The sequence below is a fragment of the Acanthopagrus latus genome, chromosome 5 (genome assembly GCF_904848185.1).
Source record: "Acanthopagrus latus isolate v.2019 chromosome 5, fAcaLat1.1, whole genome shotgun sequence".
Lineage (NCBI taxonomy): Eukaryota > Metazoa > Chordata > Actinopteri > Spariformes > Sparidae > Acanthopagrus > Acanthopagrus latus.
The window spans coordinates 6,590,092-6,602,055 of NC_051043.1; the positions used below are offsets into that span (position 1 = coordinate 6,590,092).

At 43.1% G+C, this 11,964-nt stretch overlaps 1 protein-coding gene across 9 annotated transcripts in view; it reads left to right on the forward strand.

The window, feature by feature from the left end:
* The window catches only part of LOC119019307 (probable E3 ubiquitin-protein ligase HECTD4), a 40,772-nt gene that overhangs the window by 18,466 nt on the left and 10,342 nt on the right, over nt 1-11,964 (forward strand). For 5 of the 9 annotated variants that reach the window (XM_037097768.1, XM_037097766.1, XM_037097767.1 and 2 more), the window contains 34 exons: nt 615-719; nt 834-922; nt 1,022-1,194; nt 1,538-1,673; nt 1,783-1,927; nt 2,051-2,217; nt 2,302-2,448; nt 2,540-2,724; nt 2,913-3,066; nt 3,179-3,459; nt 3,546-3,732; nt 3,833-3,914; nt 4,050-4,252; nt 4,390-4,525; nt 4,708-4,890; nt 5,044-5,208; nt 5,297-5,466; nt 5,669-5,784; nt 5,880-6,001; nt 6,289-6,450; nt 6,552-6,700; nt 6,832-6,911; nt 7,142-7,305; nt 7,459-7,696; nt 7,835-7,971; nt 8,068-8,194; nt 8,972-9,109; nt 9,276-9,412; nt 10,273-10,433; nt 10,525-10,706; nt 10,802-11,007; nt 11,095-11,225; nt 11,311-11,516; nt 11,623-11,802. In XM_037097768.1, the coding sequence (XP_036953663.1) occupies nt 615-719; nt 834-922; nt 1,022-1,194; nt 1,538-1,673; nt 1,783-1,927; nt 2,051-2,217; nt 2,302-2,448; nt 2,540-2,724; nt 2,913-3,066; nt 3,179-3,459; nt 3,546-3,732; nt 3,833-3,914; nt 4,050-4,252; nt 4,390-4,525; nt 4,708-4,890; nt 5,044-5,208; nt 5,297-5,466; nt 5,669-5,784; nt 5,880-6,001; nt 6,289-6,450; nt 6,552-6,700; nt 6,832-6,911; nt 7,142-7,305; nt 7,459-7,696; nt 7,835-7,971; nt 8,068-8,194; nt 8,972-9,109; nt 9,276-9,412; nt 10,273-10,433; nt 10,525-10,706; nt 10,802-11,007; nt 11,095-11,225; nt 11,311-11,516; nt 11,623-11,802 (5,344 nt within the window). The remainder of the gene's footprint in view (nt 1-614; nt 720-833; nt 923-1,021; nt 1,195-1,537; nt 1,674-1,782; nt 1,928-2,050; nt 2,218-2,301; nt 2,449-2,539; nt 2,725-2,912; nt 3,067-3,178; nt 3,460-3,545; nt 3,733-3,832; nt 3,915-4,049; nt 4,253-4,389; nt 4,526-4,707; nt 4,891-5,043; nt 5,209-5,296; nt 5,467-5,668; nt 5,785-5,879; nt 6,002-6,288; nt 6,451-6,551; nt 6,701-6,831; nt 6,912-7,141; nt 7,306-7,458; nt 7,697-7,834; nt 7,972-8,067; nt 8,195-8,971; nt 9,110-9,275; nt 9,413-10,272; nt 10,434-10,524; nt 10,707-10,801; nt 11,008-11,094; nt 11,226-11,310; nt 11,517-11,622; nt 11,803-11,964) is intronic. The other 4 variants (XM_037097769.1, XM_037097772.1, XM_037097773.1 and 1 more) reach the window with 1 other exon arrangement.

Sequence of the window (11,964 nt, forward strand, 5' to 3'; positions counted from 1 at the left end):
ACTGCAGGGACTTGGATTGATGGAAGATAGATTACATTGATAATTCATTCTACTGTGTTATTCTAAGGTTTATTAATTTGCTGTGGCTTATTTACACTACCTTATTATATTTCTAATTACCAGAACACTTCTGATATGTCAACACAGAAAGTAAAATATTGTTTATTTAAATACAACCTGGAGATGTGAGAGTGATATTAAAGAAAAACAGAATCATTTATCAGTTTAACTGTCAGGCCCACATTTAGCTGGGGGGGAAAAAAGGAAATCAGTTAGGGATGCATGATATATAAAGCAGACCAATGGATTATTTAACATTATTATTACTTGGTGTCTGTGAAATTATAGCTGATAAAATCAAACATGTCTGCTCACCAAATCTGAGCCTTTCTTACCCACAGGTTTGCATAAACTGGTTAGGAACTTCTTTTTAAATTCAAAAACGTGTGAAGTTATTGGTTATTTTATCAGTATTTGCCTTGAGAAGCCCGTTAATATTGATATCTGCAAAATAAATCCATATTGTGCACCCCCAAAATCAGACTACCAACCTTAACAGAAGAAAGAAAAGTCATTCTGACTGTTTGTCTGATTACCTCCTGTGTTGCTTTCAGAGTGTCGCAGAATTGGAACAGAAGTGGCAGAATGAGGTGGAGGAGGCCCATCAGGGAAAGCTGGAGAACAACACTCCTTTCTTCCACGACTACCACTTTTTTGAGGTAATCTGCTCCACGCACATATTTTACAAGTTTTCCACTCGAGATGATGTCATTATAACTGCCATTTGCTTTGTTATTCATAATTGATTATTGCTTTCTTTTCTGTTGCTCTAGAACAAAATTAAGGAGCTGGAACTACTTTGCTCGCTCAAGGAGGTCCCGCTCGATTTTAGTGATTTAGAAAACGTTGTCCTTGCACTGAGGCAAGTAATTAAAAATCATCCCACTTCTTGGAACAGATGCCATTACCTCAGCTGCCAAAGCTCAGTTCGTATGGTAACATTATGTATCTGCACCGACAGGGAGAAGTTCTTTCAGGAGGTAAACACCATGCACCTCAGAAGTAGCACCTCACTGGCCAAAACAAAGGCTCTGGTAAAGAGTCTGATGAACCGGACTGAGCTGCTGCTCCATGTTACCATCGCTCCACACTGTAGAAGCTTAACCACAACACCTGCTGGTACACCAGGTCCAGGTACATATCATCTTTCTGATGTCATTGTCTAGTTGCCAAGTGAAAATTTATCAGGGATTTTTTTCCTTCGGCACTCACAGTATTCAAATGTCAGTGAGTTGTTTTTCTTATTAGACACAGTAACGTACTCTGAATTTAAGGATTAAACTTTAAATCAATTAACAGTCTTACATCTCTAATAGTCCTAAACTATGCTGATACTTTAAAAGGCCTAAAATGATCAGATTTAAATGGTTGATACCTGTAGAGACCCTGATAATTCCCATGAGATTGCGAGACTTTTAAGACAAAATGGCAGATAGTTTGATTCTCATCAAATTGTTCTTTATTTTTTTCATGCCAGCCTCCAAATCGGTGTCTGATGCGAAGACAGTGATTCCCATGGTGAAGCAGCCAGTGTTCCTACGCAGCATGTCTGCACCCTCTGACTTGGAGATGATCGCTAATCAGGACTTAGAGTTTACACACGCGCCCCAAAGGTATTTGTTTGTTTTTTGTGTGACAGGCTTGTTTTTCAAGAATCATTAAAGTGAATCATGGATGAATTTATTTACTTAATACGTAATTATGCACTTGTTCAAACTTTAGGAGGCGGCACCACCCGACGAGTCATCGTAGCAGCTCATTCACCCTGCTGCAGTCGCTGGCCATAGAGGACAGTCGTGACAAACCAACATACAGTGTGCTGCTTGGACAGCTCTTCGCTTTTATCGGAACAACGCCTGATCAGGCAGTAAGTCTCTTAATCATCACTCGCTCCTTTTCTTATTGGCTTGCTTGTTGCCATGGCTGCAGGACAATCCTTTGGTTCATTCTGGTCTGATATTGAGGTCATTAATACCGGTAATTTCTGTAGGTTTCAAGCAGCAGTTTCCTGTCTGCCGCACAGACACGTTGGAGACGTGGTAGCACACGGAAACAGGCACTTGTTCATATGAGGGAGTTGCTCACTGCTGCTGTCAGAGTTGGTGGCGTCACCCACCTGGTGGGGCCTGTTACTATGGTACTGCAAGGTGGCCCGAGGTAAGAGAGAGAGCTGTAAATGCTGGTAAAAATCCCACCCTATTTGATGGAGATTAATCTCTACGTATCTATGTTGGTGTGCAGGATTGAGGAGCTGACCTGCGGAGGGATGGTGGAGCAGGTGCAGGAGGCCTTTGGGGAGACCATGACGTCTGTAGTGTCACTATGTGCTCGCTACCCCATTGCTTGTGCCAACAGTATTGGCTTGCTCTGCACAATCCCCTACACCAGGCATGGGAATTCATCTGTATCTCTTAATTTTACTGATTTCATGTCTGTACCCTCAGATTCCTTACCCTCATTTATCTTTTGTTTATGGCAGGAGTGAGGAGCAGTGCCTAGTTCGGAGTGGTCTGGTGCAGCTCATGGACAGTCTGTGTAGTTTAAGTGGTCAGAGGGAATGCAGCTCAAACGAGAAGCAGACCAAAAAGCAGAAGGTGGCCACCATGGCATGGGCTGCTTTCCAGGTGCTGGCTAATCGCTGCATTGAGTGGGAGAAGGTGGAAGGTATGCTACGCTTGCAGCCTGTTACTCTGATCAGCTGTGAACAGCTATCAAGTTCAATATATTTGTGTTGGTCCAGAAAAGCTAGTCATACCATGAGGCAGGAAAGAAGAACTTTTGCACATTAAGAATGGTCAGAGGAAATGGTTTACTCTATGATAGGTAAGTGATCATTGTTGTTTCTCTTACAGGTGGGTCTACAGATGCAGTGCACTCTGGTCTGGCACGGCAGGTGTCCAGCCTGTTGACCAATCATCTGGCCAGAGCCACAGAGTGCTGTGGGAACCAGGCAGCTGGTAACGACGCCTTACAGGATGTGCTCAGTCTGCTCAATGACCTTTCCAGGTGAAAGTTTATGTCATGCATGTATATTATCACTTATTCTACATTGTGCTTGTAAATTATTATGCATCATTATGTGTGTGTATTTATACTCTTTTTTGCTTTTCTATTCCAGGAGCCACATTGGTAAAGCTATTCTGAGCCAGCCAGCTTGTGTTTCTAAGCTCTTGTCTCTGCTGCTTGACCAGAGACCTTCTCCAAAGCTGGTACTCATCATCCTACAGCTATGTCGAGCTGCTCTGCCTCTCATGAGTGTGGAGGACTGTGGTAACGTGGCCCTGCCCTCGTGGAGCTACTCTATTAACACGCTAGATGCTGAACAGCAAGATGCTAATGACCCTGCCTCACGTATTGCTTCCTTGCTGCTGGCAAAGCTGGCAGACTATGTTGTACCAGGTTGGGCTCTTTTATCAAGAATCAGTAAGGACAATTAAATCATTTTGATCGTCATCTTGATATTTACAATATTCCCTCTTTTCCAGGCTGTCAGACCCTGCTCTCCCCCAGCTCCTCTGAGCCAGACACTTGCCTGTCCCGTGCCAGTTCCAAAGGAGCTCTGAAGTCTGATGAAGTCGGGGAGGAGGGTGAGGCAGTGGATGGCAAGCTGTCAATCTTCATCCACAAGAGAGAGGATCAGTCATCTCATGAAGTTCTACAGCCACTTCTCAGGTGAGGTTGTCAGTCATATTCTTTGTTTTTTATGTCACATTTGCAAGCTTACTCTGGAATTCTATGACACCTTTGTTCTTCCATCCAATCCAAAATGCAGCAGCTCAGAGGGACGACCTTTTCGGCTTGGCACTGGAGCAAACATGGAAAAGGTGGTAAAGATGGACAGAGACATGACAAAGGTAAAAAAAGAGTATTACGGAAAGAAATCCCACATTTACTCTTATTTTTAAAGCATATACTCACAATATGAAACTAATGTTTCTGTAGATTTATTCCAAGTGCCATACTAACCTCTGCTGTCTTGTTTTCCCCAGAGTGGTAGCTGTGAGGTGATCACAGAAGAGGCAGCTGCTGCCCTGAGGAAGGCTAACAAGTGGGCTCAGTCAGGTCTGATAGTAAGTGTTGGCCCACCTGTGGAGACTCTAGCCCAGGAGACTGCTGGAGGCATCACCACTGGGGACAAGAAGAAAACTGCTCAGACCGCGGTTTGTAGGGACAGGAATGCTGATCTAGCCAGGTGAGAAAACAAGAATAAGCATAGGAGTGTGATTACCATTTGTTCACTCATACATTTCTGTTTACATGATTTCATGAGAGTGTTTTTCTCTTTCAAACTGTGATAGACTTGTTCTGACTTTTAAATTTGCCTTGAAGGTCGGACCCTGTCAGGCCATTCATCAGTGGCCATGTTGCCAACAGTATGGCTGCTGAGGTTATCGCTCTGCTGCACAGCCTGCTCACCGCCCCAGAGTCCAACACCGCGCAGATCTGGACCAGCACCGCTGAAAAAGTAAATAGCATGTGTCTGACTTTATTGTAATGCTTATGCTGATTAATGGTAAACTAATTTCTCTCAGGTTGTTGACCATTGAAATAATTGATAGTGATAATATCTCTTTAGACATAAAGGGATGTGATTCTACATGATGCTTATTCTATTATAGCTAATGCCTCCTGTTGATTTTGTGGTAGGTTCTCTCCAGGGCCCTGATGTTCATCCCTCAGCTGGGGAAGTATGCTGAGAGTATTCTGGAGAATGGGAGCAGCAGTGGCAGGAAACTGGCTAAGCTGCAGGCCATCGGCAGACAAGCTGTTGCTGCACTCTGTGCCCTCGGTGGCTTCAAAGAAACCATTAAGATTGGCTCTGAGGTCCAGGTTAGTTAATGGAGAGATATTTTTAAAAATGCTGTTCTTTTGCACCAATTCCTGCTGTGATTTATATCCTACACAAAAGTGTTATCACATTTTCTCTTGTTAGCTTTAAATGTTAATTGCTGGCATATTTCTTGTTACTCACTTCCTCTGCAGGTGGTAGGTAAAGGAGTGCTGGGTAGTGTGGGCATAGTTATGTCCATCAACGAGCAGGAGGGCATCGCCACGGTTAAATTCCCTTCTTGCGAGTACAGGAGAGCTTGTCAAGCTTCAGACATCCTTACAGTACCTATATCACGCCTCTGCACACCCAGATCTGAGGTACAACGTTCAGCATTAAAAACAACACAGTTCTCATTTTTATCAACAAAATCCACTTGAGTCTCACTCGTTTCTTCACCCTCAACAGGCTCTCCCCCTCTATAAGCTCTCAATCACAGAAAAGGTGGTCCAAGCAGTGCAGTCCATGCTTCTGCCACAGGAGGGCAGTCTATCCATTCACACGTCTTTACCAGCCACAGGAGATGGCTCCAGTCCGGTAATGGCTGCAGTACGCTTGCTGGCAGAAATCAGAACCAGGTCAGCAGACATTCTTGTAAATGTACACCTCTGCTTCCAAAAGGTTCATTCTTTCTTTTAACCATTTCCATTTTATATCAAAAAGTGTTGTTTAAAATCTGCTATTATGGGCACCAAAAATCCCCAATTATGAGATGTAATGGAAGTTAGACAACAAAATCACAGACTTGACAGAAATTATAAGGTTATTAATGGTTTTCAGGGCATGCCTGGTGATGGCGCAGCTCCTGGAGGATAGCTCCTTTTGTGAGGAGTTCATCCAGCAGTGTCCAGCTGCTGTAGAGGTTCTAAACCTGGTTGCACAGGAATGCAGCCCTGGTGAGCATACAAATCATTTCAGGACCCAGCCTTTTATTTAGTGTAATGCATTTGGTCTGTAATGAATCCTTCGCTGTTGTGAGTCATATCACAAGTTATGTCACCCCTTGCAGGGGAGCGTCTTGGTATGGTTGAAGCTCAATGTGAAAGAGTGAGAATGTTGTACCGGGACTGCGCTCGGCCTCCTCCCCCACCGCTGCAGACAGACAGGCGCCAGGTAGGAGTTACCAAAGTTAGAATATAGTTTTTATTTCTTTAAATTTTGAGATCCCCGCTCGCATTTACACGCATGTAGACAAGAGTGTCTAAGTTCAAAATGTTGATCAGAAACCCCAAAATTCTGAGAAAGTTTTAATTGACAGATAGCAAGATAATTGATGTAGAAAATTAATATATTCCTGCGAGCCTAAATTCTTAATAATCTTCAAAGACTTTTTGAGAAGTTAAGCAGTCAGATTGGTTGGCCAAGTAATCTTCTTATTGCCTTTGATGTTCTTGTCTCAGCCCAAGGAGATCACTTGGTGTCCATCAAGAGTGTTCCCTCCAGTCCGTGCCTGCATGTTCTCATCCCGTCTGACCTCTGTCACTTTCCTGGCTGATCCGAGTGCTGGAGGAGGGCTGCCCAGAGGCACTTTCATCTATGCCACCTGTCCTGTCCCAGTTCAGGTGGGCACATCTCAGTGTATTGACCTGAAGTGAAATCAGATATTGTCCTGTTAGAGCCAGTCTATCCATAATCTTCCATTCACTTCTCCTTGTCCCCATAGGCACCGTCCTTTTACTGGGAGATAGAAATCGTCTCCTATGGAGACTCTGAAGAGGACAGCGGCCCGATTGTTTCTTTTGGTTTTGCCACTGAGGCAGAGAAGAGGGACGGAGCGTGGACCAACCCCGTAGGGACGTGTCTGTTTCATAAGTATGTTCAGCTTCATATCGACTATAAGAGGCTCTTTTCTTACTGCTCTGTCTCCAACTTAAGTGCTGATGGCTGTACTTCTGTGTTTTATCCTTTCCTCTGTGTGTCTATCTCTTGTTTGTGTGTGTCAGTAATGGAAGAGCGGTGCATTATAATGGCTCCAGTCTGCTGCAGTGGAAGAGTGTCAGGCTAGATGTGGCTCTTCTACCTGGTATGTACCTCCTGTCTTTAATGGTGATATAGTCAACTTAAAAATCCATAGAGCAATGTATGTTATAGATTTGAGCTTCTTGAAAGTATCTTAACTGGCTGCACTTTATTTAAAATCTATTTCACAAGTATATCTGACTTCTTTAACCCAAGCTGTATCAAACATTTTTAAAATCGAATCACTTGTTAACATGTTTACTGAGAATATGACCTTACATTTGTATAAAACAGGCGACGTGGCTGGAATAGGCTGGGAGCGTTCTGAGGGCACTCCTCCGCCCCCTGGTCAGGCCCCTAAAGGCAGGGTGTACTTTACTTATTGTGGCCAGCGACTCAGCCCAATCCTGGAAGATGTAGCTGGTGGAATGTGGCCCCTGGTACACATTCAGAAAAAGGTGACCTTGAAACCTCTATATTTAAACTGTTGCAAAACTAAAATTGGTTCATAAATGGCACTTAATATGTATTGTACTGTGTCCATTTCTTCACTGCTTTAATGACACCATTTTCCCTCAAGATTAATGTACTTAATCTGCTGTTTTTTACAGAACTCAAAGATCCGTGCCAACTTTGGAAACCGGCCATTTGCATATGCAGAAGGTCAAGCACACAGAAATGCCGCCGACCTGTGTGTGGACCTTGCAGAGGAAATAAGTGCAAATTTTGAAGCACTCCCCTTTGCGATGGCCTCTGACAGTGATAATGATGCAGGTGCAAGTGTTGCCTCTGACTCTGGCTCCCATGGACCCCCTTGTCGAATTGCAGCTGTGGCAGTCGCCCAACAACGTATGTTTATCACCTCTATTTCTGCCTTATACTCATCAATCACGTACGCCTTTATTTTGTCTCTTCGATCAAAGTTTTTGTCGTCTGGTTGGTAACTCAAAACCTTTATTCTCTGTTTGTCCTTTGCTTTTATTGCAGAGTACAACAGTGATCTGTCATGCCATTACAAAGTCGAGCTGAGCTACGAGAATCTGGTCACCTCTGGACCTGATCCACATCCTCCTCCCATCGCAGATGATGAGAGTGATGATGAGGATGATGATGATGTTCCCAGAGTGAGTGGACCTCCACTTCATATCTCCTAACACTGACTTCCAAATGAATGTAAAGTCTGTACTAACTTTATTTTGATGTGTGTTTGATTGTGTTAGGAGGACCACTATGCCTTGCTGGTAAAGGCCTGGGAGACCAAAGTGTTCCCCACCATTCGTAGGCGGTTCCGTAACGAGGCTGAGAGGAAATCTGGTCTCGACCAAATCAAAGGAGCTCTGCAACTTGGTAAAGATTGAAAGAATATCATTAATACAAAACCTGTAGTCCAGTATTACAGAAATTACCAAAACATAAAACACTTCAACCTATTCAGCATCATTTGATCAAGATAACAGGCCAGTAAAGGTCAGTAAAATGTTCGATAGTTTAAATGCAGGTGTCATGAGTAAGCATAAGACAGGTGAAGAGGCTCTACCGTGTGGAAATATGAGAAGCAGCTCAAAAGTTTCAGTGTTTCAGGATATTATACCAAGGTATAAACTGAAAAAAAAGCTGTAAAAGCATTTTTGTATTTTATCATGAGTGCAGCACCAGCAGAATTTAGCATGTACTTTTTATTTCAAAGCCTATGACTCACAGTCACCTTGAGTCAAAACACTGAATACAGAAGCCAAAAAAATGCATTCAGTATCCATCAGTCATTCCGTACACACTCTGAATGTTTGATCCACATTTAAAATCACTCTTCTAAGGTTAAAATGGTTTCTTTCTACTGTACTGGTATGATTTATGCTTGCTATTCCAGCATTCTAGGAGCTCACTGTTGAAAATATAATTTAAGATGAATTATCCTTAAACAAGTTAAAACAAGGTGGAGTTATGTGCCACAGTTAAGTTTGAGATGAAATAAACTGACAAAACCTGAAAGACAGTCTAAACCCTTGTGGTGAATGGTTTGTGTCAGGTAAAGTTTTAAATGGTGGCACACATTTGTCTAATATAAGTTAAATGAAGACAGTTTTGACATCTTTTGTTTACCTCCATGGTGTATTTTGTGAACAGGCATGGTTGACATTGCAAGACAGACAGTTGAGTTCCTGTATGAAGAGAATGGGGGAATTCCTCGTGACCTCTACCTCCCTACCATTGAGGATATCAAGGATGAGGCCAACAAGTTCACTATTGACAAAGTTCGCAAAGGTACCATTCACCTACATCACTATACCCACAGTATACACGTAAAGTTCAAATGAGCTAACTTAGCACAGTATTAAAACAATTAATTTCACAATAATTCAGTATATCAAACTTGTATTTTGGCTTCTGCTCGTTAACTGACCTCTAAAATATTATTTACCTGCAACAGGCTTGACTGTGGTCATCCGCTGTCCAGACAGCAACAACACCAACAGCACTACAGGAGGGACAGCCCTGCCGAAGTTTGCTATCCGGGGCATGTTGAAGACCTTTGGCTTGCATGGTGTAGTGCTGGATGTAGACTCTGTAAGTACATAACATGGTTTGTGTGTATCTTGCCATTTCACATCCCTCAGCTTTATAATCACAGATTAACAACACCAGTTTTCTTCCTAACTGGTCACATATTTTAATTTCGATTGTCATTCCAAAAAAGGAAGGAAATGCCTAGAAAAATGAATGAATCATCATGACCATCATTGTCATCACCCACTCATCACTAATACTGATACTTCTGTTGTTGAGCTCTCACGCAGTAAATCCAATTTAAATGTCTGTTCCAAAGAATGATTTTTGTTGTTGTGAGTCATTCAGATCGCCCATCTTAGTCATACCTTTTACGTCATTCAATAAAGTATGAGCTTCCTGTATGAAGTACAGAACCTCATACTATTTTATTTTTCAAATTTTCAAAATTACACACTGCCCGATCTTTTCCTTTATAAAATAAAGGAACTTAATTTCATTATTTTCATTTATCAAACATCTTCATGAGAGATATAACATCAGTTTTCCGCAAATTAAAGAACTCTTTGTTAACCCCATATTTACAAAACATACATATCCATTATTTGACGCCTGTTTTGTTATGTATCAAATTGAAATATTTCTTTGGCTTGCCTGATAATAAACACATTTATTTACCTTTCTGATTCCAATAACCCAACCTTCCTTTGATACCAGCCTTCCATCAAACTTCATAGGGTTCGGGAAACTAAACTCCCTGGGTTCCTCCCCTGGTCCAAACCCTAGTCACTATTTATTCCCAGTTTTATTTTGCCATTGATTCCCTCCGACCCACAGACTCTGAGAGTGCTGATGTGCCAAACACAAAATCCATGTGCTCATCAACACTTGTATGCCTATGTTACCTTCAACTCATCCAGGTCAATGAGCTGGTTCAGGTGGAGACCTACCTGCGCAGTGAGGGGGTGCTGGTGAGGTATTGGTACCCTATTGAGATGCTGGAACGCCCGCCTGCTGGATCTCGCCGCACTGCAGCCAATGGCTTAGTCTCACTAGACAGTAGCAACATTCAGATTCACAGGTAGTGTATCAACTAAATGAAGAGCGTGAATAAAGTAAATGCCTCCTGCAACAGAACTCAAAATAAAATGTGTTTCACTGCTTTACTGAAGGGAACTGCTTCGCTGTGAGAGTGCTCTGGCTCGGTTATACTGTCGTATGGCCTTGCTCAACATCTTCGCTCCCAAGAGCCCCCACACCTTCACTCGTCTCTTCCATATACCTGCTATTCGTGACATCACCTTAGAACACCTGCAGCTGCTGTCTAATCAGCTGCTGGCTCCACCTCTACCTGGTGAGTAGTAATTTTTTTGTGAATAGTCCCTCAGTGTAATGTTAATGACTTTTTATGTTTGTGTACTGACTGCGCTGATGTTGTTCTTCCTGCAGATGGCACTATTAGCTCTAGTTCAATCCTACTGGCCCAGTCAGTGCTTCACAACCTCCAGGGTCAGAGCTGCTCCCCCTCAGAACTGTTCTACCAGGGCAATGCTCAGCCAATCCGGGAGTGGCTGACTGTGGCCATCACCCGTGCCTTGCATCAAGGAGAGGAAAGCCTGCTGGAGCTCACAAAGCAGATCTGCTGTTTCCTGCAGGTCTGCTCAGTGCTTGACTTAATAAACTTGTCATTGATTCCTATCCAGTTTGCTGATCTTCTCTCATAATTCTCTATTCTTTGATAGAATGCACCAGAGCAGTTTACATCTGAGGAGTTTCCTGTCACGGAGTCAAAGGTTAGCATGGATGTCAGCTTTCCAGGCGCTGCATTTGTGATTGTATCCTGCAAGGAGAGCCAGCTCGGCTGCCGCAAAGAGTGAGTTCCTCAGAAGTGTTCCCAAATGACACTCAGATTTCTAAGCAAAATTCTAAATTCCCTCCCAAATTTTCCACTTCATTAGCTCCAGCCTCTACAAAGCTCCCTGGGCTCGAGTCATGGTGTATGGATTGGGTCACAAAGTGCGTAGAAATGGACAGCTGAATCTGATGGAGGCGGTGTGCTATCCGCTGGATGCCTCACCTACCAACACAGGCCTTACTCCCCCTCCCACTACCAACCAATACCCCTCTGTTATCATCCCCACTGATAAAGTGCACATCAAGCTGGGTGAGTATCTGACTCCTAAGTTCATACGGGCTGCTTTAACTGTTACTGAATAACAATCTGTTACCGGGTAAGAATGGAATTAAATATGCTATTGTATTGATTGTAGGGGTGTCTCCCCCTCCTGGTGCTGTACTGGTGCTCCACTCCTTGCCACTGGAGTTTCCTCTTGCCATGGCATTTGCTGAACAGCTGTTGACATGGAAGCTAGGAGAGAGCAGTGATCGATCTGAGGATGAGCTGGATACAGTGCCCTCGTCCGTGCTGCTGCAGGTGGTAGAACTACTAGGTAGGTGGAGCAATGAGCCTTATCAATTCAGCTAAATGCAAAATCCTTTTCCGCATCATCACCCAACAGGTAAATAAGTGACAATAGTTTTAAAATGTAAAGCTCTTCTTGACATTAATTTCATGATTTAGTTGTATGGTCTCTGGAAATTATCCAGGCCGA